This window comes from Psittacula echo (assembly GCF_963264785.1).
Source record: "Psittacula echo genome assembly, chromosome: 1".
NCBI classification, from domain to species: Eukaryota; Metazoa; Chordata; class Aves; order Psittaciformes; family Psittacidae; genus Psittacula; species Psittacula echo.
In genome coordinates, this window is record NC_137735.1 from 3,369,536 (window position 1) to 3,396,194 (window position 26,659).

At 46.3% G+C, this 26,659-nt stretch overlaps 1 protein-coding gene across 1 annotated transcript in view; it reads left to right on the forward strand.

Annotated features, from left to right (window-relative positions):
- SMOX (spermine oxidase) overlaps positions 1–26,659 on the forward strand; it is a 52,926-nt gene that overhangs the window by 23,229 nt on the left and 3,038 nt on the right. Inside the window, exons 2-5 of the mRNA XM_080632346.1 lie at positions 6,213–6,447; positions 11,445–11,671; positions 20,144–20,317; positions 22,804–23,503. Of these exons, the coding sequence (XP_080488472.1) occupies positions 6,240–6,447; positions 11,445–11,671; positions 20,144–20,317; positions 22,804–23,503 (1,309 nt within the window). The 5' untranslated portion in view covers positions 6,213–6,239. The remainder of the gene's footprint in view (positions 1–6,212; positions 6,448–11,444; positions 11,672–20,143; positions 20,318–22,803; positions 23,504–26,659) is intronic.

Sequence of the window (26,659 nt, forward strand, 5' to 3'; positions counted from 1 at the left end):
AAATGTCCATAAGAGATTGGATCCTGATTTAAAGGCTTCAAGCAGCATCCTCTCTGTGTTTAGCGAGAAGCATTTCAACAGCTGATTAGTGCCACTGTTAAAAATAGACGTTTCTGCTCTGAATTCTCCCAGCTTCTGCCCTTGGTTGCACAATCTCCCTTTGTCTCTGCTTAGATTGAATTAATCTTTGATGTCAAGGACTCCCTGTTTGCAAACACTCGGAGGTTGTGATGCCAAACCTGCATTATAACCACATGTGTGCGCAGTGCCCCTTCATGTGTTGATAGTATCTTGAATAGCACACTTAAAACAATAATAAGAGAGTAGTGTGTTTATTTCTTGTGCTTTCATTTAGTCTTTCAGCTGAAATGAAGGCTTCTTTTTGTCCCAGTTCCTTTCAAGCACGCACAATATTGTTTAGGTTTCTGGTTAATGATGGTGAGTAATCGCCATCAGTTGAAAACCTAAAGGGAATAAAGTGATCCTGGTGACTTTTGGCTGGTTCATGCTGGAGCTGCTTGGTGTGTGTGGTCAGCAGGGTGTTTGTGTTGATGCATTGCTTACCCTCCGGGCTGGCTGTTGATGTGAAGGCTGTCAACTCAGCACTCTGCACAAGGACTAAAACATTCAGGCCAACAGTGTGGTTAGGGAAGAAAACTGGGATCTTGTACAGGAATCTCAGAAGAGCATGTGGGAATACAGCCTCTTCAGGAGGTGCAGCTCCTCTCAGCCTCATTTGAGATGTAAAAAGCCTTTTCTAGATCAGTATATCATGGTATTAGGAGGTGTTAAGTGAAAGAGTCACTGCTGAGGTTCCCAGCCTGCATGTGTGTGCTCCTGGAGCCTCCAAGTTGGACTTGCTGTGCTCTGGTCCCATAATGAATACACCTTAGCGGACGGGACCCGTTTTGGTTCTGCTGGAGTGCATCTTCTAGTTTAGTTTCATCTGCAAGGAATTAAACTGGTTGCTTTGATACCACTGCACAGCATGAATGAAGGCATGGGAACCATAGAATGGTTTGGGTTGGAAGGGGGCTTAAAGATCATCCAGTTCCAACCCCTGCCACGGGCAGGGACACCTTTCACTAGAGCAGCTTGCTCCAAGCCCCTGTGTCCAACCTGGCCTTGAACACTGCCAGGGATGGGGCAGCCACAGCTTCTCTGGGCACCCTGTGCCAGCGCCTCAGCACCCTCACAGGGAAGAGCTTCTGCCTAAGAGCTCATCTCAGTCTCCCCTCGGGCAGGTTAAAGCCATTCCCCTTGGCCTGTCCCTACAGGCCCTTGTCCCAAGCCCCTCTCCAGCTTTCCTGCAGCCCCTTTAGGCACTGGAGCTGCTCTAAAGTCTTTCCTTAAGGAGCCTTCTCTTCTCCAGGCTGCCCCAGCCCAGCTCTCTCAGCCTGGCTGAGAGATTATCCTGAAGGGATGACCATTGCCGGAGGGGTGGAACTGGATAATCTTTAAGGTCCCTTCCAACCCAAACCATTCTGTGATTCTGTGATGAGTTGGGGTGAAGGTGGGTCCCATAAGCTATGACCATGGCTGTGGTCTGTTGAATAGTGGGAACTCACAGCCATGGCTCCTGGCTGTAAGATAATCTACAGTGTGGTGTGAAGCCCAAAGGGTGAGGAAGGATGCTTTTTTGTAAGACAAGCCAATCCTGGTGGAAAATACTCCAAACAGACCCCAGTCGCACTAGGCAAGCCTTTACCTACACAAGCTTTGTTTTCGGTATGTTGCCTTCCCTAAGGCTTTGTCATCCCAAAGGATAGTCCTACAAGAGTGTTTGAGCTAAGAATAGCAGATTTCCTTGAGAAATGGTCTTGTTTATTTTGGTTTTGTATTTTTAAGTTGCTGGAGCCTTGGTGACCTTTTCCTTAAAGGTCCTCAAAGAATAGCTTGGTCCGAGAGTATTGTAATACAGAGAGGAGTTGTGAACTGCCTTAATCCTCTGGCTTCTTCCTTGTGCCCTGCAAGGCTTTGTTGACAAAATGAGAGGAAAATACCATGAAGTGGACGTTCCTCTGAGCTTTATTGCTGTTTCTGCTGGATTAAAGGTAGGGAAGGGTAGTGTGGCATTTGCATTCATGCTGTTTCTGCGTTGCCATTGACACAAGTAAAGGCACTCTGTATAAAGGAATATATGCAGAATATATCTTTAATAATAGGATGAAACACAAGAATCTGTTCAGCGTTATTTCTCAGTTATTGCCAGGGTAATGCTGGTATTAAGTGCTGTTCACAGATGCTGATGAAAAGAGTCATTTCCTTTGGAGCATACATAAGATCAGCAGAGAGGAAGGGATGGGGAGCTGATAGGATTGAAGGGTACAAATGCCAGGAATGGAAACCCATGGTTCTGGGTTGGTAGAATGATGCCCGTCATAGAAAATACATCTCTGCAAATATTTGTCTGCTGGAAACCTGTTGTGCTCAGGGGCTTTTTTGGGCAAAGGTTGTTTTGAAAGACTTTTTGAAGGTATTTTTTGAATCAAGGGAATGGGCAGTAGTGAGAAGGGATGAATGAAGGGAGGCAAGGGCAGGATGGTGATAAAGACGGAGAAAAGGCAGCAGATCTGGAAGAAGTGATTAAAACATAAGGAGACACTGATGCACAAGAGGTAAGAGGCTCAAAGCTATATTTTTAAGGCAGAAAGAACATGGGTATTTGGGTGTTTCTTGTGGGTAACCATAGAATCATAGAATACTTAGGGTTGGAAAGGACCTTAAGATCGTCCAGTTCCAACCCCTTGCCATGGGCAGGGACAGCTCACACTAAACCATGTCAGCCAAGGCTCTGTCCAGCCTGGCCTTGACCACCAGTGCCTGTTAGTTGTCTCACATGAAAGTTGTAAGCAAGACAAAGCAGGGGGAGTTTTAGTGCAGCTGTGATTTAGCTCTTGGACCCAAAGTCAAATCACAGCCTCAGGGAGATTCACTGTACAACAACTCACACACAGTTTCAAAAAGAGAAGAAGCAACCCCTTTCTGGCAGTCAAAAAGTCAAAAGCCAAACTAGCTGTGTGTCAGGGGACCCAGTAATACTGGCTCAAGCCCTGGCTGGTGGCTTGGCAAGTATTGAGGCAGAACATTGCATCTAATGTGTTTTATGTGCTTGTCTTATAAGCCTAACAGAGTGTATAATTGATACTGAAATCGAGTGTAGTGGGGATTCGGATAGTTATCTCATCTGTTGTTTCCCCATGGAGCATGGATCCTGGTTGGAAAGCTCAAGCTCTTGCTCAGTTTTGATTGCCCTCCCCTGCTGATTGTACAGTGCAGGTTGTTGGCTAATCAAGGGCGGTTTCTAAACCAGGATTCTGTACACACAGAATACCCTGGTATTGTCTCATCTGTCTGGACAGGCCACCTAATCCAGTATTAAAATGCTGAAACAGGAGGGGAGGACAAGAAACTGAAGCTTTCATGTGAAGAATTCACACAAGTTCACTTAGGAAAGCTGTGCTTAAGGAGCTGAGCTAAACCAATTCCATTCTATAGGATATAGACGGCAGAAAAGATGTTTCTTTGCTGTGGCAATTGAAATACATGGATCAACGTGTTTCCTGGAGACTGGCTGAGAAGTGGAGAGTGTTGTAGAATGTCTGTGGGTTGTAATAAGTCCTGAAGAGATGAACTAGATGATCTTAAGGTCCTTTCTAACCCTAACCATGCTGTGATTGTAGTAAGAGTCATTTCAGCTGTGGGTTTATAATGGCTCACAAAGGACTAGCCAGGTTAAGATTTATTTCTTCCTGAAATAGAGGTGAGTAGGATCGTATATGAAGGTCCTTAGCACCACAGAGAATATGAACAGGGAATGAGTGTTCAGTGTTTCTTCCACCATAGTTTTGGGGAATGTCCTCAATTTTCATCACATACTGGGTTTGAAACCACCAAAAGAACATTAATGTTTGCATTAGGGTAATAGACTGTGGAGCTGCTCACCAGAAGTGGTTGTGAAGGCCAAAAGTACAGAGGGATTCAGAAAGGAGTTGGCAAATGCATGGGGGAGAAGTCCCAGGGCTTCTTAGGCTCAGAGGTCCAGACATTAGTGCTGCCTTACAGCATCCATACTGGATCCCTTTACTGCTGGAAGCTGGTGCTGCCAGAAGAGGGTCATTCCTCTTTGAACCAACCCTAGTCTCTCCAGTATGACTTAATGTGGAATTTCCTAGGTACCAGTTAATAACTGTGCTGCTTTAGCCTTCATATCCTGGTGGTGGACTTCCCTGAAGCTCCGAATACCAAGATCCCAATATTTGGGGCCCATATTAAAGATCTGAACCCAGAGAAACATCACTTCTTAACTTGTTAGATTGAAAGTCAATAAATGGACGTGCTTGGAAAGGGAGGTAAAGGACCAGTGATGGACAGGGCTCAAGTGAAGTCCACAAGAGGAATGCATCAGCATCAAAGCCAAGTACAGGCAAGTCTTGAGGTGTCTCTAGCTGGAAACTTGATCGGCTTGCTGTAGGGAGGAAGCTTTGCATCCTCCATCTCTCTGCCTGCTCCAGATCTCTACTATTTCTTGTGGAACAGGGAGGAAATCATTCACTCCTGCCTCTTGTATTGCGTTCAAATCCAGCTTGCTCAGAAGACCGGTGCCTGGGTTTGGCTGCTCACAGCCTTTCTGCTTGTCAAGCTGACAAGAGTCGTGACTCTTTCCCCATGGACTAGAAAGCGTCGGGTGCTTGACGTGTTTGACTTGAGCTTGGAAATAACTCTCCAAACACTAATGTCTGGCTCCCTATGACAAGGATCTGCTAGCTGGGATCTGTTGGTCAGGAGATGAAAACAGTGAGATGATTGATGCAATTGCAGGTAGAAGTTTATATCTCAACTGCAGCCAGAGCTGGCTCAGTGTCACTTGTGTTGTTCAGTGGCAGTTGGAACTCTGTTGGCAGAAGCAGGGTTAGTTACAGGGCCCTTCACTACAGGAGAGACATTGAGGTGCTGGAGCGGGGCCAGAGAAGGGCGGCGGAGCTGGTGCAGGGCCTGGAGCACAGTGTGATGGGGAAGGGCTGAGGGACCTGGGGGGTTCAGTCTGGAGAAGAGAAGGCTCAGGGGGGACCTGATCGCTCCCTACAAGTGCCTGAGAGGGGGATGGAGCCAGGAGGGGCTGGGCTCTGCTCCCAAGGAACAAGGGATGGGACAAGAGGAACCGGCCTCAAGCTGCACCAGGGCAGGTTCAGATGGAGCTGAGGAACAATTCCTGCCCCAGAGGGTGCTCAGGCATTGGAACAGGCTGCCCAGGGCAGGGCTGCAGTCACCGTCCCTGCAAGTGTTCACAGCCCGTGGAGACGAGGCCTCAGTGCCATGGGTTAGTGGTGGCCTTGGCAGTGCTGGGAGTGGTTGGACTGGATGAGCTTAGAGGTCTCTTCCAACCTGGTTGATTCTATGGTTCTCTATATAAAGACATCCTACACTGCTGATCCCTGATTAAGGTTTAACCTTAACCATGGGCTCAGGCCATGAGCTAAAATAATGTGATGGGACCTGAGAGCTAAGGATGTATGTGAACAATAGGATACTGCTTGGAAGAGCAGTTGGACACATTGGGTAGGTGGACATAGAATTGCACTAGTGAGGGCTGGTATGGGTTTGAACCGCTCTTCATCAAAGACTGAGGCTGATCCTGATGTGGCAGGACAGGGGTTACCTCCCGTGGCTGAGTTTTTGAGCTGGCCCTTGTTGGCTTTCATCAGTTGAAACATTTCTATCTGTACCATTTCTGTAATGACTGGTTTGATCTGTGATCTCTGTGCTTTGAGCTAAATCCTCTTTACCTAGTCCCCTAGTTATCTGATCTGCAGCTTGTGCTTTGTGGTTGCCACAAAGGCAAAGTGAAGCTTCATCTCTGTGTTGTGGGACTTGTCAGCAGTGGGCACGTGGTTTTCTTTTCCTTTGTCTTTACCACAAAATTGCCACTTTTGGAGGTTATATAAAGAGATGGGAGATAGAAAATCCTTTGACTTCTCAAATAGTCTACATGGTGCAAGAGGGTGGAGATGTCCGGAGCCTCCAATACTGTTGTGCCAGTCTAAAACGTTGTTGCATCCCTATTTGACCTCAGTTGTCCTTACGCATCCCACTTGGACGGCTGGGTTTAATTCCCACGTTTCCTTTCTTTTTTGCTCCACTTCTTTGATTTTGAACTGCAGAGGAGAAGTTTTTGCCCTGAACAAAGCCCTTGTTTGCTTCTTCCCCTTCAGGTTCCTTAGAAAGAGAGCTTGGACGGCATGCAAAGTTGTGACATATCTGCAGACAGCACGGATGATCCTCTCAGTAGTGGCCTACGGAGAAAGCGACAGCCTCGAATAGTGATCATTGGTGCTGGGCTTGCAGGCCTCTCAGCAGCCAAAGCGCTCCTGGAAAGCGGCTTCACGGATGTAACTGTCCTTGAGGCGACTGACCGCATCGGAGGCCGCGTGCAGAGTGTGAAACTTGGTAAGAGCAGCCTTTGGGGAGCCCGGGGGGGGGTTTGCTTTGCTCTACTCACAGGGTTTAGTGCTGTCATGAGGTTAAGTTCACCTTAGGAATGTGCTTTTCCAGCCAGAAGAAGGTTGGTTGAGGTGGGATGTTGGTGCCTTTGGAGGTGGGTGGTGAATCTGAGCTGTGCATCTCTTTGGAGGTTGGTGCATCTCTTCAGTTTGTGCATCTCTTTGGAGGGAGGGCTGCTCCAAACCCTGTGAAATAAAGCTGTCAGTGACTTATCACTGGTACAGGGAGAGCTCTGTTTAACAGGTCTGTGATTAACTGTATTGAGACAGTTTCCACCAATGTTTTTGAGCTTGACTTGATGAAAAGCCATCAGTGAATCTGGCTGGTGAAGGGCTGGTTCTCTGTGACTTCCATCACTTGCACAGGGGAATGCTTCAGGCTATTCTGTTTCACAAATAGCCCCATTCATTTCCCTAGGACTAATTTAGTGTGTAGGGCACCACCCACTGTGAATCAGGCTGCTGGGAAAACCTCTTCAATATATCCTTTCATTCTGATTTGCATCATTCCTACCTCTGGAGCTTCCTTTCTCAGTGTGTAATAAAGGTGCAGCAGACACTGGATATTTTAATCCAGCATCAGTTGAGTTTGTCAAATCTCTAAATGCAAAACTACTGGGACAAAAGCTGTTCTGAAGGAGACTTTTCCTGCTATCTAGAAGGGCATTGCCTGTCTCTTCTCTGTAGGAGGCAAAAAGCTCTTCACTTCTACTGAGTTGCCTTCCTGATTTCAATTACTTAGCTCTGTTTCTGATCCCACTCTGTGTTGTTAACTCTGGCCTCTCGCTGCCCTTCTTTCTATTTGTGCGTAGGTGCTTGCATCACTGACTGTGTTTTACTCAATAATAAACAGCCGTGTCCTATGAACTTGCAGAAGGGAAATGAATGAGAAGGCAGTCGGACAAATCTAATTTCCAGGGTTGGAATAGGGCACTTTCCATGCTGCCGAGACTTGGCATAGAGGTTGGAATGGGAAGTGTGTCCTTTACTCACAATACACTGGATTAAAAATATCCTGGATCGTGTCTGCAGGAGGAGGGAAGTGTTAAAGACCTGGAATCTTGAGGGAGAAATAAATCATGTTGCCAGTGCACCTGTGAAAACAGTGGTGGTATAGTGGTATTGAGACCAATTCTCTCACCTTTGCACACCCTCACATGTAACTCGTGTCTTTGCTGGGAATATACCTCCTGTTTGTGAACTAACATGAGGCAAGAGCAGGCTGGTGGAGATCTGGCAGTTTGTAGATGTGATTTGCAGAGCAAAGGACTGGAACCCAAGGTCTTGATCTTTTAATGTCTTTCTTAAACCCATCTGTCTTATCCTCTACAAGCTGTCAGTTACACTGTGGGTATGGACTGCAGTTCTCTCCTAAGGTGGGTCTGTGTTCTTGCCCATTGTGTGCTTCGCAGCTTCATGTGTCCTTTAGCTAAACCGTCTTGAAGCTGTGTTGAGCGGTGATCTAAACAAGTGGCACAGACTCAGAACTTCCTTATTCCCTGGTGTAAGGGCAAAAAGGGCAGCATGGTCCTGTGCTGTGTTCTCTTCTGTGCTACCTGCTCATTTCTCACAACTGGCCAAAGCTTGCAAAATCCTTTTATAGAAGTGGTTTTTCCAGGTCTTCAACATAGGACCATTTTGATTTGCTTGTCTGGGATACTAGAACCTCAGGTTGGAAGAAACCTCAAGGATCATCCAATCCAACCTTTTTAGGCAAAGCGTGACCTAGACTTAGATGGCCCAGCACCCTGTGCAGCCCAGTCTTAACAGTGTCCAATGTTGGGGAGTCACCACTTCCATGGGGAGATGATTCCAATGGCTGACTGTTCTCATTGGGAAAAAATATTCCTCTTGGTTCCAGTTGGAATCTCTCCAGCAGTAACTTGTGCCCATCACCCCTTGTCCTTTCCATGGGACTCCTTGTAAAAAGGGATTCTCCATCCTCTTTGTAGCCGCCCTTTAAATACTGGAGCATGGTGACAAGGTCTCCATGAGCCTTCTCTTCTCCAGGTGGAACAAACCCAGCCTGTCTAAATGGCATTTAGAATGACAGAATAGTTAGGGCTGGAAAGGACCTTAAGATGATCCAGTTCCAACCCCCAAATGTTAAACTTAAACATTAAACATTGAAATGTTAAACTTTTCTGGCCACTCCCCTGTCTGCACACTTGACTAAAGAACTGATTTAAATCTTCAACAGAGCTATGGTAGCACCTTCTTGGGGTTGTATCTTGACATTTCCACTCTCACTGAGCCATGCTGTGTCTTGCAGGGAACAGGATTTCCCCTCAGCTGCACAGAGCATCTCCCTGTGTTATCAGCCCAGTCGTGGCAGCACTGGTTTGGGGGGGCAGAGCCCTGGTGCAAACCCCATTAGTTACAAGAATCATAGAATCAGAGGATGGTTTAGGTTGGACAGGACCTTAAAGCTCATCTAGTTCCAACTGAATGCACTCAGCACAGGGGAATAGTTTGGATTTTCAGAGGTTTGCTTCATCATTTCTAGCTCAGGTGAGGCAGAGGGTTCTGTGTGTTTGGGGGTTCTAAGTGTGTTTCTTGTACATGAGATAGAACACCTGTATCTGTGATATTTCATGACAGGATGCTCAAGGATTAGTCAGGACTGCAAAGTGAAATGGGAAAATTCCCAAGTCCTGATACACAATCTCTGTGTTCCTTTGGAAAACTGCTGGCATGGTATATTGTTGTGTGTAGGCCTGTTTTGACTGCTGTTTGTGTCTCAGCGAGGATTAATAAGGAGCACGGGTTTTTCCATTCCTTGTTGTATTGAAGGATTCATTAGAAGTGGATTTGTATTGAGACCAAAGTCTTTTAAGGCCCTGAAAGTAAATTAGTTGTCTCTATTTTAAAAGATGTTATTTAGTTTTAGACTTCAATAGTTCAGCGTGTAACTTACACCAGGTACAAGTGGCTTATCGGCTTGCTAGCAATCATAGGGAGCTTCTAAGTCTCACAGCTAAGAATGACTATTCCTAATTTATTGCTATTTGCTTATATGCCACACTGAAAACAGGAGAACTTGGAACACAGCATGATTGTTACCAAGCACCAAGACAGTGAGAGGAAGATTTCTTACTTCCAAAGCTCAGGTGCCCCATAGATAAAGAGAAGGAGAGCAAGCTGACATAAAGCAGTATTGCTGCTGCTGATCTGGCATGTGAGGACTCGCAGGAGGATTGCATTAACAAGTGGCTGCCAGATGCACTATTTATGAGCTCTGTACCTTTGGCTGCCAGGGTACAGCAGCTGTTTCCACTGGGCTGGGTGCTGTGGGAGTGTAGTGGAGTTTGTGGTACCTTAAATGCTCACACTTGATGTTGTTTGCTCTGAAGCACATGCTTTGTTTTAGGTACACGTAGAAATCTTGTGCTCTCCTGTCCTATAATAGGTATTTTGAAGGGAAATCGGTGTGTTCTTTAATGAGGAGGTGGTTGTATGCTTGAAAAACAAGACACATGGAACTTCCCTTGGAGGCAGTGTCTCAGAGCAGCATTTCCTGGAGCTCTCACTCATTACTTGACTGCATTACAGCAGAGTGCTGCAGTGTTGTTCTGCCTGAGCATGTATTTACATGTTAAGCAGTATGTGATGGCTGGTAACTGCATGATCCTTTCTTCATCAAGCAGGATCCTATTAACTATGATCAGGCATTCACACACCTGGGCAGTGAGCGGCACAGCGTGGTGCTGGCTGGGATGCTGGGAGAGCTCGGCTTTGGTGGACTTGAAATCAGCTTTGGAGTTCTGAGAATCTGTAAAACTGTGGGTGAAGAACATGACCCAGGCTTAGTTTTAGCACCTCCTTTGTGCTCCTGAACATCTCCCCATCCTACCTGGCCTTGAACACTGCCAGGGATGGGGCAGCCACAGCTTCTCTGGGCACCCTGTGCCAGCGCCTCAGCACCCTCACAGGGAAGAGCTTCTGCCTAAGAGCTCATCTCAATCTCCCCTCTGGCAGGATAAAGCCATTCCCCTTGTCCTATCCTTACATGCCCAAAGGGAGAGAGTGGGGCTGACCAAACTCCTTGTGTTTCGCAGGCAGAGAGTGTAGGTGATGAAGGCTAAATGCCTTTGGTGTTCATCCTGACTGTGTATCTTTCTAAAGAACCCAATTTAGGTTTTCAAAGGCATAAATAATAAAATAGAACCTATTTACTCATCTGGGGAATGGAAATGCATTTTTGTATTGCCGTTAATCTGAGGTATACTTGCAAATACCATCCATTTTTAATCACAGGACAAGGGTCAGTGTGCAGGCCAATGATGCTGTCCCAAGGCAACCTAAATTTTCCTACATCTCCCTGCTGTAGATGCTTTTCTTCCTGCGTCTTGGTATCCATCCCCTCCTCTTGAATACTGTGTTTGAAGTCTTTAGGTACTCTGTTCTTTCCCTATAACTACAGTATTTATGTGAGTATTCTTGTATGTCCTTTTTGCAGCAGTGCAGTGAGGTTTCTTAGAGCCTCTTCTCTTTTCCTTCCCACTAGTACAGGGCTTGTGCTGCAACATGATCAGTTCATCCTCTGCTGTCTGATTATGTTCTTAAGTGCAGGTTTGGAGAAGATGACTTAGAAAAGCCAAGTAGCAAGGATAAAGCAGCTAGCAACAACCATGATAAGCGCTGGGAACTAGGAGATTCTGGATTCTGCCTTAAGTATCAGAGACGTGTCACTGTGATGTATCTTTATTGAAAAGATCCCATCCTTCTAGCACTACCTGAACTTGTATCCTGAAGGAAAGGTCTGAAGAACGCTTCATGTGTTAGACATGTCTAACAAGAGGAAGCTCCCTCAAATGATGTTCAAACTTGTGTCGACCTTGGGCAATTGGTCTGCTATTGCACAGGGACATCCAGGGTTGAATGTGACCAGCTTTCAAGAAGCTGGGCTTCACTAACTGCTTTGCTTGCTTTACTCTCCTGCAGGGCACGCCACTTTTGAACTGGGAGCTACGTGGATTCATGGTTCACATGGAAACCCAGTCTATCATCTAGCAGAAGACAATGGTTTACTTGAAGAGACCACTGATGGCGAGAGGAGTGTTGGCCGGATCAGTCTTTACTCCAAGAATGGGGTGGCTTATCATCTTACCAACAACGGGCAAAGGATCCCGAAAGATGTGGTTGAAGAATTCAGTGATTTATACAACGAGGTTGGTGTTCCACTGCTTTGTCAGGTTGTAGATTTGCCTGAAACAGTAAGAATCCTTGAGAGTTACAACGTTCCAGGTACTGAACAAAGGTAGAAAACCAGCAATGCCTATAATCCACACTTAGTTTGCTCTCGTCTGCTTAACTGTACCCCATTTGATTGTGATACGGGATTAACTGTTGTTAGGAAGAACAATCTTTCCACATTTGTCATCAGTTTAATCACTTCCAACAACTATTGCTGAGGAGATCCAGTCATTTACTCTAGAAAGTTGCTACTCAATTAGAAGAGTAGAAGAGGGATCAACTTACTAAACAAACCAGAACACAAAACCTTAGCAACAACCAGCTAAATATTGTAGCCCTCTGACATGTTATTGATGTTATAAATACCATAGTGTGCTGTGAAGTGTGCCAAAGGCAGTGCTGTGTCAGAGGAATTGCAAGTTTAGTTGTGTCAGAGGAATTGCAAGTTTAGTTGCATCAGAAGGAAAGGAACATGTTTTCTGGTCGATTCAGACCAACGTGGGCTTCAGTTTAAGGTTATTTTAACTTCTTCTGATCAACATTCAGTGACGTCCTCTTCAGTTCAGTGTAGATAAGGGCTTCAGAATGTGACAGAAGAGCCAAATGGAAAAAGAAAACCAAACAAGTACAAGCACAGAACCTAAAAATGCTAAATAGAAGCCAGCAAGCTGGAAATTAAGATGCATGGGGAGGGGAAAGATTAACCTCTGCTTAAAAAGCAATGAGCCAAGTTAGGCAAAAAGGCCAGATTTACTTTCGTGTAGCTCAGCCCTGCTGCTGTCATGCTGGTAGTTCTTTCAGAGGAAACATGGGGTTGCTTACTGATTTGAGTGTTAAACACATATGAAAGGCTGGTATTAGTTCTGTCTACTTTCAGTAGGAAGATTTGGCTTTAGGTGGAGTGATGGAAAGAGGCTGGCCAAAGTTAATTATAATTAACCTTAGAGTAGCTCCCAGTGCCTAAAGGGGCTACAAGAAACCTGGAGAGGGGCTTTGGCCAAGGGCCTGTAGGGACAGGCCAAGGGGAATGGCTTTAACCTGCCCGAGGGGAGACTGAGCTGAGCTCTTAGGCAGAAGCTCTTCCCTGTGAGGGTGCTGAGGCGCTGGCCCAGGGTGCCCAGAGAAACTGTGGCTGCCCCATCCCTGGCAGTGTTCAAGGCCAGGTTGGACACAGGGGCTTGGAGCAAGCTGCTCCAGTGGAAGGGGTCCCTGCCCGTGGCAGGGGTTGGAGCTGGATGAGCTTTAAGCTCCGTTCCAACACAAACCATGCCATGATTCCATGATAACTGTTTCCTACCTTTTTTTTCATGTCACTTATGAGGTACCTATAGGAGGGTCAGTGCAGAATGTCTAGTCCTCCAGGTAATGTGAGCTGTCAGTTGGTTATAAAGCTGATACAAAATAGAGCAAAACTCTGTGATTTTCATCATGCTGTAGCCATGCCTAAAACCTTCAGAGTTTCATCTGAGAGTGAACTTAGAATCATAGAATCATAGAATAGTTAGGGTTCGAACTTCACCAGTATCTGATGCTTGGCTAAGCACACCCTAGATTCAGGTTACTCTTGCGTGCTTTATGTTTAAAAATGTGCCTGTGAGGATTTGGAAAGCCACCAAAAAGTCACTGTAGCCTGTAAAGGATTACCAAGAATTGAATAGGGAGCAGAAATGGCTTTTTTGTTGTTTGAAAAGACTTTTGATGCTGTCCTGGGTCTCTGAACTGGAATCTGTGATGGGATGGCACAAAATCCTTCCAGTTTGAGAGAAGGCTTACAGGAATTTTAAAGAAACCTCATTATGGAAGGAATTTAGCAACCCATGGCAGGGAGGGAATTCTTGGACAAAGGTGGATAGAATTCATCTGAACATCTGATTGAAGACAGAACCAGATACAGCCAGGGGAGATAGAATCATAGAATAGTTAGGGTTGGAAAGGACCTTAAGATCATTCAGTTCCAACCCCCCTGCCATGGGCAGGGACACCTCACACTAAACCGTGTCACCGAAGGCCTCATCCAACCTGGCCTTGAACACCGCCAAGGATGGAGCACTCACAACCTCCCTGGGCAACCCATTCCAGTGCCTCACCACCCTCTCAGTAAAGAATTTCTTCCTTAGATCCAATCTAAACTTCCCCTGTTTCAGTTTGAACCCGTTACCCCTTGTCCTGTCACTGCAGTCCCTGATGAAGAGTCCCTCCCCAGCATCCTTATAGGCCCCGTTCAGATACTGGAAGGCTGCTCTGAGGTCTCCACGCAGCTTCTCTTCTCCATGCTGCATGGAGAAAGATGAACAGCAACTGAGAGTAAAGAGGAGAGAAGGAGTAAGTGAAAATACTGCAGTGGGCAGCATTATTTATGTAAATGGAACACCACCAAGCTGCATGCACTGCTTGGTGAGCATCCTGCCTCAAAGAGGGTAGGAAAATCTCCAGCAAAAGCAAGCAGACTGAAATGGGGACACAGAGATGAGAGCTAAGTAGCTTTGAGATACAACTGATGAGATAAAGGCTATAACAAGGTGCCCAGTGTTTGAGAAAATATGAATTTGGTAAATCTACCCTTTCTTTTAAAGCAAGAGAAAAGGAGGCAGCCAGTGACAGGAGGGAACACCACATTAAAAGTTAATCTTCTTTATGCAACACACTATTAGCTTATCATTGGTTATCTTTATCACTAGGAGAGATAGAAAAGGCTTTCACATTTATAGGTTGTAAAGATGTCTACAGCTAACTCTCTGTCATAAAAATATGTAAGGGACAGCTTAAGCTAAGAAGAAGACATCAGCCAATTCCTAACTGTAGTTGTTAGGAGGTGCTTTCACTGTCTTCCTTCCAAGTGTGCTGGTTGCAAGGGCAGTTGAGCTTCTTGTCGCAGCCTCTTTGAGGTGTCAGATTGGACCATCTTTATTGATTGAAACAGATGGTGGTAGTTTCTTCCCTGTGCTGCGCAGGAGAAGTGGGGATTAAGGTGAGCTACATGATCTCCTGAACATCTCCAGTTCAAAATGACTGTATGAAGCAGTAGTACCCCATGGGTACTTGTCGGGAGCATGTGCTGCAGGCACGTGTGGCTTTGGGGACATTTTCCTCTGGCATAAAGTGCAGGGAATGTTCCTCTTTACACAGGCTGAGTCTGCCTGGTGCATTTTTGGTTTGTGTTTTGTTGTCCCCCACTTCCACAGCATTTCTTCTTGCATTTTCATTGAGTCCATTCCATCATTTCACCCTAGCTGGCCGATGCCCTTTCTTTAACTGGTGATGAAATGGGTGCTGGGCAGTAACAGTAGGAATTTAGTCTTCAGTCTGTTTCTAGCCCCAGTTATTTTGTCATCTGGACACCACATGCAGTGAGTGCCAAGTGAAGAGAGTCTCCCTTGAGTGTTTCACTTGGCTACGTGGAGTTGCTGATGCTGGAGCCAAGGAGAGGTCTCTGTGTGCTGAGTTTTCCTGGTGTGAAAGGCAGAGCTCCCCAGTACCTCCATCTCTTTGCCTCACTAGTTCATTTGGAGTCCTTGTGCTTTTTCCAGGCATGTGTCCAATCTTTTTTGGCTGCTTCTTCTACTTCAAGTTTGGCTTCTTTTTGTTTGCAGTAGCCTGAATGTTAATAGCTGTAGGGATGCCTCACAGGAGCCTTTATTTGGTTACATGGAAGCTGAGCAGTATAAGTGTTCAGCTCTTCTTTTCTGTAGCAGGAAGTGCCCTACAAGAGGCTGTTGCACTGCATTGAAGTCACTCAAGTTCTATCAAGAGCTTGTGTATAAGGTGACTATTCCTCTTCCATATGAGAGCACCAGCAAACTGAGCAGTGCCTGTAAGGAAGGTCTTCAGTCCTGCAGAGCTGCTACCTGGGTTTCCAACCACACATTGGCAAGTGATGCACTATGAGAAACAGCATTGAGCCTTCTGTTGGCAGGACAGCTCTCCATCCACTGCTGTTTTAAGACGATCCTTAGGCTGTGTACTGTGTGGGGCTGGCACTGATCAGGGTCCCCATCAGTTCATTTAGTTAGTCTCCCAAAGAAAGGGGGCACCAGCACTGGAAGGTTCCACAGTGACATCCATGCCATGTATTCATAATCTTCCCACGTTCCTCATCACTCCTGCTGGGATAACCGGGGGAATGCTCAGAGAAGCTGTGGCTGCCCCATCCCTGGCAGTGTTCAAGGCCAGGTTGGACACAGGGGCTTTGAGCAAGCTGCTCCAGTGGAAGGTGTCCCTGCCCGTGGCAGGGGTTGGAACTGGATGGGATTTAAGGTCCCTTCCAACCCAAACCATTCTGGGGCTGGGGGAGGATTTGGCCTTCTGCCTGCTTACACCACATCTGCACAACCCTCAAAGTGATGGAAATGTTATCTTTGAGGGTAACATCTGCATGGACATCAGTGTCTGTGTGTGCATATAACTACTGGGAAAATGTGAATAGGGATGATCCATCTCAGGGTTGCTCTTTTGTCCCTGCTAAGTCCTCACGTCTCCCTCCAAAGAGGTATTTAAAGCCAACTCCCAGGTATTAGTGAAGTGTGGGAGGGAAGCGGTGAGCTTGGTAAGTTAAATGCACTGAAAAATGCCCCTGCTTTGCCTACCCAGGAATGTCACAGTCCATCAGCCAGCCTGATACAGAAAACCTGCCTATTTGTACTTGGGCTTTCCAGTAAGGATGTGCTCCCTAAAGCCCTGCTTCACAGGAACCCTCCCTTGAACAATCAGCTTTCTCCTGTGTGCTGCACAGCTTCTGGGGCAGGGATGCAGCCAAAGAATGACAAAGTTTTCCACCCTTCTCACCCCCACCCTGTGCTGGGCTTTGTGCCATCCCCAATTAAGCTCCAGCGCCTTGTGTTATCATAGAAAGCAGGACCAAAGGGCCACCGAGTGTCACTGTTCCTTCCCTGTCCCTCTATTGCACTGACAGATGTCTGGCCTGGTAACAGCATGGACCTATCTCCAACAGGGTTTTTGTACTGACCGGGGATTAAGTCACTGCAGTTTTAAAGCCAAGTGTGAAAAAGACAATGCTGTGGATTGTCAGCGGCGCTGACAGGAAGGAGTGTGCATTGGGATGTGCTTTCCTGACCTCCTTCGGGGCTGAGAAACTGCTTTATTTAGATTTGCTCTTCCTAAAAGCCTGCCTCGTCCCATGGTGGGGGAGCACGTATCTAGTAAAAACATTGTAGGTGGAAGCCTGTAGGTAACAGAGAGGATATTGTTAGTGGAACCCAGGTTCTCTGCAGAGAGCCTGGTTGTGGGATGCCCCAAAGTTGGCCAGAAAGGAGATGAAGGATGCGATTAACTCCTTTGAATTTCTGACCTTCAGTCCCTTTTCCCTGTAGGGTTGTATGTGAACCCTCAGAATTAGGGAAGGAAATCTGCTTGGAATGAGTAGTCACCTGAGATGTTCTGTGTCTTTTGCTTCTGCTGGTAGTTCTTGCAGAGAGGCTTCTAAGGCCAGTTGTTCTGCCCAAACCCAGAGGAGCTTTAGGGTGAGAAGCAATCAGGTCATTGTGCTTGGATGTGTTTGCCAGTGGTGGCAGTTGGGAGATGATGGAGTCTGCCCTTTCTTTCCTTCCTTCTGGTATCAGGTCTGTGATACTAGAAAAGGGAGATGAGTCAGGGCTGTACATGGTGTAGGTCTCCTTGCTGATGGGCACAGTTTGGATGCATGGGTATTTGCAGGGTTAACTGGAAGATCAGCACAATCTTTCAGGTCATTCTCAATGCTACTTTCAGCAGGATTGTTGAGATAAAGCCCACTGGAACACTCTTGGGATCCCTTCTGTCATCACATCATGATGAAATGATGGCAGGAGAATGTGTTTTCAGATCTCGCAAATGCTGTTTCCAGTGACTTCAGAGATGGTCCATTGGCGTGATGATGGTTTCTGTTACGTGAGCAGTTTCCCACCTAGGGAAGGAAAGTGTAGGTAACTCCAGCTCCAGACAGGGCAATTCTGCTCCTGCTTCATTGGAAATCGACCTTAAATGAAGGCTTCTAGTGAACCTTTCCCCCAGTTTCTTACATAGGATGTGTTTGCTGCGTGTGTATATTAATATATATTGAGTGTCTTTTTGATTCTTTCATTATGCCAATGTATCTCTTAATGTAGGACTTGCTGTTGTTTCTCCTTCTGCTTCTTGCCTACAACAACTCTGCCTTCTGTTCTTCATCAGATGGTTCAGCACCCCCAAGAAGAGAAAAGTAACGAAGTGATAGGGATTCCAAGAGAAAATACTAAATCCTAATGGTGGTTATACTTACCTGCTGTCTGATCAATGGGATGAGATGTGCAGGAAAGACTTCACCTGATGTTTACAGCATGGATCACCCTGCGTTTCTGCTCTTTTCTCTGTTGGGCAATGAAGAATACAGTGGTTAATAAAACCAAAAGGCTCACTTTACCTTTTGCCAAATGGGAGCTGGATTTTAACACAGCTTTGCTTGTCTTGTGAATTTGTTATCTGCTTATAGCATGCAATCGGCTTATGGAAGCTGAGCTGCATTGTGCTGATGCAAGTGTCTATGCATCTTATGCCTTCAGCAAGTGCTTTGAGCCTCAGAAATTGGTGGACCTGAGAACTGTGAGATATTAAAATTGCCAAAGAGCTCTTGGTATTGGGAAGCAGAGAAGGTTCTATATCCTTTCCTTTGCTGAAGGCCTTCCTTTCATGTAGGGCATTGGTCTCCACCTTTCTTGTCTGGAAATCTCCTTGGAAAGGCTGTGTCCCAGTCAGTGCCTGCAATCCTGTTCACCACTTCTGTTCATTTTCCTTGTGATTACTTACCTGGTTTGTAGTTTTCCCCTTTTATTTTCATTCTTTCACTTATTTTCTTCTTCAGCTTCCTCTTCATCCTTTACTTGTCCCTTTCTACTCACCTTCCTCCTTCCCTTACAGACCTGCTTCCTCTTACTCCTACCACTGCCATGCATTTTTCCTCACCACCTCCTTTCCTCATCATCCCTCTCTTTTGCCTCCTCAAATTCACGTTATGGCTAAAACCCAAGAGAAAATCAAGCTTCTGGGAAGCATCAGAGCAGGAAGAAACTAACCCATGGTGGATTATCCCTATCAGCAGAGAATGGGAAGCCCATTTGAAGGAGAGGCTCTCACAGCTTCCTACCGGGCATCTGCTTTTGAGTTGAGCTCAGTATGTCCAACTAATCTGTCTCCACAGAAAGGATCATAAGCTGTAATCAAACCATCTTTGATAGGAAACTCACCAAGCAGGGATATTGCCTCTCTCTTTGTACAAAGAGCACTGTGCACCCGAGTGCCATGATATAAGTGAGAAGTTGACTCATTCTGGTCACTAGTGGCATGAGTTGTGCTTCTGAGAGGCATCTGTTAAAAGCTTTCCTGTGTTAAAAGATTCCTCAGAGTTTTTCCATGGAAATGAAAGGCCGTGATTCCATCTCAGGCTCTTCTGATGATATCACAGGCAGAAATAGTGATTACTTCAGACAGCCACAAGCAGATGGCCAACGTGGATGGTGGTTTTCTTGCTTTTAAGTAGCTTTTAGGGTGGAAAACTGGGGTTAAAAATATGTCAGGAAGATCTTCGAAGAGCATTGATTTCTTAGAAGGGGATTTTCCTTGTGGGCCCTTTTCAGGCTGGTGGGACATGTCATTGTGTTCCATGGATCTATACCTGTCTTTTACTCAACAAGTAAAACCTGCATGCATACATCATTCCTTTGCTAAGCCTGAGTGGGTTGCTTCTTAATTTTCAGTGGACAAGAGAAAAGCGGCTATAAAACTGAATTCCTCATGGGTTCATGGGCATTATGCCTAAATAACGGAGAGGGTGGAAGGGCTGGTGCCAGGTTAGAGCAGTCAAATGGGTGGGCTAGGGTTGCATCTGAGACATTGAGGTGTGAGAAGAGCTGGTGCTTCATTGTCAGATGCGAGGAAGCACATGGCTCCTACTGCTTGAGTTCACTCCAGTAGGCTTTGGATGGAGACTGGTGGCTGTGATACTGTTCAGCAGAGCCCAGAATCACACAGAGCAAACCCAAAGCTGTTCTGCAGAGCTGCTCTGCAGTCTGCACTTACTTGCCTTGCAAATGCAACTGCAGCATCTAAACGTTTAGTTGAACAACATGGTTTAGCTACTGGGAATGGAATGAAGGCCTCAGTTGGTGTTCTGCAAGTGATAGGATGGACATGCTTGAGTTAAAAACTAACTCATAGTAAGTTAATAGTAACTTAATAATAGCAACTCAGCTATTGCAGGTGAGTAAGGGTGGTTATCTTTGCCTGCAGGGAAATGTTGCTTCCTGCCTTCTTATCACCATAGCTGTGGGTGCAGCTTGACATGGTGTTGGGGCAAGAGTGCGCTATTAGAGCTGGCAAGAGAAGGTGATGAATGTGCTGGGTTTGGATGGAGGAAAAAGCATCCTGCTTGGGTTCTGCTGTCAATCACGTTGTCCATCTTTGTGCCCTGTCTCTGGCAGGTCTATAACCTGACTCAGGAGTTCTTCCAGCGAGGTAAACCAGTCAACGCTGAGAGCCAGAACAGTGTGGGTGTCTTCACACGGGACGTAGTGCGCAAGCGCGTCAAGGCCGACCCGGATGACACAGAGGCCATCAAGAGGCTGAAGCTAGCCATGATCCAGCAGTACCTTAAGGTGTGTGTGTGTGCATGCTTTGTTTTAACTAAGAACAGACAGTTCTTGAACCTCAGACACCTTGCTAAGCCTTGCCCATCACTGGGGAATCGCATTCATCTCTTGCAGCTGGGGCGGCTTGTGTTTATATGGACTTTTCCTCATGAGGCATATCCAAAGTGGCCTGCAAGAAATGCCATTATTCTTTTATCTTCTTACCTTAATCTTCCAGCTTTCTACCTAGAAGAGACTTTCCTAGGCCCTGTTAAATTTTCTGGTGTGATTTAATGTTTTCTTACTTCCTGAAACTACTTGACTGTCAGGTTCTTTTAGTAATGTCTTGTGCCTTACATCAGGGACCCCATAGTCCTTCATGAGTGTTTTTCATTCCCTTCCACATCTATCCATATCTCAGAGGCCAGAAGAAATGTAACATTGATACTGGTAATTTGCTGAAGGAATCCCTAGAAAGCATTTTGAAGGTAAAGCAATAAAATCAAAGGTCAGTTGTATCAACCCATGTCGTAATCATTTTTCCTCACAGCTTCCCTAGTTCTTTTTATCTCCTTGATGCTTTGGCCTAAATGAGATCCCTGTGGGATGAAGACTTAATGCTCCAATCAAGCATTCCACAAGTAAAGTGTAACCGTCATTCCTATTTCAATTATAATGACTTAAAGTCTTATGAAATGAGGCAGGGGAGGCAAGGAGCATGTGTGTGATGTGGGGAAGTGTATGATACTCACTACATACAGGTAGGAAGCTGAAATAAAGAGAAAGATCTAAAGAGCCTCACAGGGGGTTGTGATAAAGCTGAGATTTGAACTCAGGCATCCTGAGTGCTGTTCTGATATCTCAGTGTCTAACCCAAGCGCTTGGGTGTCTCCACTGCTGCCACGTAGACTAGTGATTGTGTTATCCATGGAACATCACCCATGCAGATGAAAACAGCTCTGGTTTTCCTGGTGGCTTCTTCTGTGGTTGCTACAGGTTGCCACAGCCAGAGACTTTTTGCAAGCCTGATAAACCCCTTCTCATGTGTAAATACCTGAGAACAACAAAGCTTCTGGTGCTTAAGACTATCAGATTGGAGCTGCTGAGAGAGTGAGGATTAACTGATGTCTCAGGCAAAGCATGGTCTTGGTAGTTCCCTGATTTTCTTCCCGGCTTTTGTCCTTTGTGGTTGAAAGAATCAAATAGCAACCACTGTTTGTTGTGTTCAGCATGTGGAGTGTCCTGTTGGAGCATCCAGGCGGGATGAGTGGCCTGTTGCATGACCCAGGGTGCAGGGTTTGTACTGTGGACCAACCAAAATGACCTTGGGTGAGTGCTGTGAGTGCTTGCTCAGCCATCAGATGGGGTGGCATAGGTCTTCAAGAAGGGATGTGGCCCAAGAGTTGTGCCTGGAGTCATGGGGCAACAACCAGGAAGGGGCAGCCTCTGTTTGTCAGTACAGTCACAGCCTGTGAACTCCTGGGAACAGCTCTGACTTGTTTGCTTAGCCCAGCACAGAGATTCCTGCCCTGCACCAAGATGCTCCACAGGGAGAGGGGTCTAAGCTTGCCAGGCTTCCAAAGCATGGTCATTAAAGTGTGGAAAGGCCTGGAAAACTGGCCAAATGGGAAGGCAAGGAATTGTAATGTAATGTAATGTAATGTAATTTAAGCCTAAAATGCTTAAAAGAATTGGAGCGTGCGAATCGTCGTGACTCCGGTGATTTGAAGATTTTAAGATCACTGTGTCCCATGCATCAGTATTATCATTAGAAACTTATCACAGGACAGGCCAAACATCCTGCCTTTGTTCCAGGGATTGTTGGAAGCTGCAGCTATGCCTGATACTCCTGCAAACATTAACCAGCAAGTCCTGAATCTAAAGCTTTGGTAATCACATCAAGTGAATCAAACACAAGTCTCTTGGATCTTGGCATTTCCCTTTTCTGTCTCCTTCAGTTCCTTCTGTGTTGGGTCCTCTCGCCTCTGGCAGCTTGTTAGCTTGCTGATTGCTGTATGACAGCGTGCTGAAAGCTGCAGACAGCAGGAATAGCTGCCAAAAGTTTTTCATGGCTCCTCATGGGAGCATTTATTAACATTGGAAAAAGCATCTGATTAACACAGCTCCATCCAGCTTGTGTTGTAGGAGCACCAAGGGGCCAGTCTGTGGCCGGTGAATTGGGGTTTAGATGATAGAAACCAGTCAGAGCTTTAACCACAAATCGTGCAGAAGCAAAGACGTCATCTGTGAACTCTGGGTGATGCAACCTTGGCCAATGCAGCCAAAGCTGATGCAGCTTCTTACCATGACAAAATGCTTTCTCTGGTTGAAAAGAAGGCTAAGGATTGATTGTGTCAGGTCCTACGGCCAAACACTCCTTTAATAGCAAAAATAATGCGATTTAAGAGTGGGATTCAGGACTCCCAGCAGCGACTCTGTGTCCTTGCGATGCTGCGCTGAGGCAAAATGAGTTGCTCTGTGGCAACGTTGCTTTTGTGTTGCTTCTCCCTCAGGTAGAGAGTTGTGAGAGCAGCTCCCACAGCATGGATGAAGTGTCGCTCAGTGAATTTGGGGAATGGACCGAAATCCCTGGAGCTCATCACATCATTCCGTGTGGTTTCATTAAAATCGTGGAGCTCCTGGCCCGCTCCATCCCTGAGTCTGTCATTCAGCTCCGCAAGCCAGTCAAGTGCATCCACTGGAACCAGTCGGTCAGCAAGGAGATCGAGAGGGTGGCTGACCACAACAGTGACCTCCCCGAGGAGGACAAGGGCTCCAATGTCTTCGTAGAGTGCGAGGACTGTGAGTTCATCCCAGCTGACCACGTCATTGTGACCGTGTCCCTGGGAGTCTTGAAGAAGCGCCATGAAAGCCTGTTCCATCCCCGCTTGCCCGAGGAGAAGGTGATGGCCATTGAGAAACTGGGAATCAATACGACTGACAAGATATTCCTGGAGTTTGAAGAGCCTTTCTGGAGCTCTGAATGCAACAGTATCCAGTTTGTCTGGGAAGATGAGGCGGAGAGTGAGAGCTTGACTTACCCTGAGGAGCTGTGGTACAAGAAGATCTGCAGCTTCGATGTACTCTACCCACCGGAGAGGTATGGCCATGTCCTGAGTGGCTGGATCTGTGGAGAGGAGGCACTGATCATGGAGAAGTGTGATGATGAAACTGTGGCAGAAACCTGCACCGAAATGCTACGTAAATTCACAGGTCAGCCATGCTCTGGTTCCTGTGGTGAGTGGAGAAGGGAGGGAGATGGGGCTGGGGTGTTGAATAGCCGCTAGGAAGGAAATGCACACAAGTCATTTTTAGTTCTTTGGCATTCTGTATCCCTTTGAATGGGCTGTGTTTGTTGCTTCCAGCATCCCTCCTGCTCGGGTGTGCCTGAAAGCTATTTATAGAGGGGCTGATAACCAGCTCAGGAAATGGGGGGCAGAAGTGCTTGAAGATTCCACATCCTCTGCTCTATTTAATCACAAGTAACTCTTCAGCAGCTGGAGCTGTCAGGCTCAGTACTTCCGAGGGCTGATCTCAGGGGTGGAAAGCAGCACTTTCAGAGCCAGCGGAGTTGAACCTGTTTAGATCAGCTGAGATGTGGTGGTTGAATCACATCCCTGACTTCCATTGAACCCGGGGCTATATGGAAATCTCTGTGGCCTGAATCTCAAAGAATCCATTGATCTTAAGAGTTCCCACATTCCGGTTACCTCACTTAAACCTTCTGGACTTCACAGGTTTCACACTCTACTGGGCACACATCACATTAAAGGCAGCAGTTGGAGCAAGGCAGATCTTAGGTGTCTTATACTGAGAAAATGCAAGATGAAATCACTAAAAGTAGTAATGCTGGGCCTTAGTTTGCCTCCAGTCACTGCTCTAGAGTTGCACAGCTTCCCATGGAAAGGGCTTTTTGTATCTATAGAGTCTTTGAGGTCCCCTTATGGAAGGCACTGTACAAACACAACTGTCAGGTAGCAATGCTGAAAGAAACAGTGGTTGACTCAGCCTGGAAATAAGGACTTTGAACTTACACATGGTTATGAGCAATTATAAGAGCAGCATCCTCCACGATTAGATGTATTTTAAGCTATTCTAGAGACGAGTCCTGTGATTAAGCTATTTATATCTGCCTGCTGCCTCGTGTTAACCAAATCTCAACACTCGGTGGGTTTCCAGCCTTACTTCTTGTCCACTGAAGAAGTTTGCCTTCACAAGTGTAGCTTTCCTCTGTCCTTACAGACCATTTGCTGAATGCAATGTGAAGATCTAGAGAAGGGGTTCTGGAAGCTAAGGACTACCTACGTGGTTGGCTACTGCCAACAGAGGTTTTATTACTCCCCTCAGAATCCATAGAACAGGCACTAGGTTCAGAAACCTCAACTCAGTGACCAAAACTGAATCGTGTGTCAGCTTATTCAGTGTTGGATGATGAACCTGTGGCTCTTCTGCAGCCCACAGACAAGCAGAATGTAACAGTGAATGCTTGATCTGGGCAGCTTCTGTTTGTTTCCAGTGGTGTTTGGTATCCCTACGTCACGTTGCACTGTCAGTACATACCTCTTTCCTCCTGACCTCAGCAGCCCAACTGCTCCACACAGGCAGAACAGGAGGCTCCTCTCTTCAAGGCCAAGTTGTTCCAGTGCTGACGTCTCCCAGAACATATAAACAACTTGGTTTGTGCAGCTCTTCTTGCTTAAGACCTTTGTTTTTTTAAGCCATCTTGATTCATTAGAGGGAATTTGGCTCTTTGGGTCTTTCTGTGGCAGATGGAACATAATCTCCTTCTTCCTTTTTGGGCTCCTTCATTGTTGTTATTGTTTGCATGTGTTGGATGTTCTTCTCTTCCTCCGAGGATGGAAATATGTTGGCAGCGAGTCATGGGTATGTGCTGCAGTTGCTGTTCCAGCTGATGCTGCACCTGATCACTGTCCATCAGACTCAGCAACACTATGGGCTCTGCCTCAGCCCTCTACTAATCCTGGGTTATCTAACCCTGGAGAATTCCAGACTGAACTTCCCAGGGCCTTGCCCTGCAGGGAGCATTTAGTGCCTAAACTGAGAGGTGGCCTCAAAACTGCGAGAAGAAAACCTGTTCTTGGAGCACCCATTACACAACATGTTCCACTTTCTGCCCCCCCCAGAACTTGTTAGTTTATAGAAAACCTTTCCATAGATCTTCCAGGATGGCCTTGCTAAGGTGCCTGGGTTTATCCTGTTGCCTTTGCTCCTGTTTTTCCTAGCAGGCTCACAGAAGAAGCAGTACTTGGCTAACCCAGGCCAAGTGCCAGGCAGGCTGAAATACCAGAAGCTTTCCATGCACCTAATGTCTTCTCCACTCATCTGTTTCATTGGGAGTGGGAGAGTGGGTTAGTCTGGCCAGGGGATGGTGGGGAGGGACACAGAGCAACCTTCTGTCTTCAAACCCAGCTTTTGAAGCATTTCCCAGTACCCACCTTCATGTAAGTCAGCTGTGTTGGGAAACCAGTCCTGGGGTTCTAAGCTGACTGGAAAGAAAGACTCTTCCATAAGGCAGTTCAGATCTTCCACACCTCGCTTGGTGCTCTGTGACATCTTCTGAAGCAGCTTTTTCTATGAAGTATAAAGACAGCCTTATATTCAGCAATGAAAGCAGGTGGTATGAACCTTTTAACGTTCACTTTGCCTTTTGTAGCTTCCGTGTTCTGCGTCTAAAGTCCCCCAGGTGCTTATTTATTCTTCTTCTATTAAAGAATTAATGCATTACCAGGTGGGTTCCCATCTTCAGCTCTGTTCTTCTAGTCCATTGCTCATGGAGGCCTTTGCTGTGGCTTCAGAGGATGTTAAATCCTGTGAAATCCATTCTTTAGACTCACACCGAGAGGTGACCTTACATTTCACATGCAGGTCAGTGTTGTGGATTATCTGGCTTTGCTGTGGGAAGCTCTGAGGATTGTTCTAACTTAAGAACCACTGACATCTGCTGCTTTTCACAACTGAAAAGTGGTGTCCTCTGAATCTGATCAAATGGGCTGTCTGTGAGCAGTTACAAGCCTTGCTCTGCTCTCTTTGTTGGCTGAGCTCAAGTGTTAGAAGGCAGTAGTTGTCCTCCCCATACCCAGCTGTTTCTCTAGAGGAGAATAGCTCTCTATTAGCTTCTGCATCACATCTACCAGCCCCATGGGATGCCTGGGCTACCCTAATGTCTCTCTAGTGGCTGGAGACACTTATGTGTGTGTAGTACCACAGATCGCTCTTTGCCTTGATGGGATCTTACCCTGTTCTCAGGTAGGCAACTGGATTTGGGTGTCTAATTTAGATCTGTGAGCTGATTTTATTATAGATAGATATTAAAGATAGCTGGATTTATACAACTGTTGATTGGGTAAT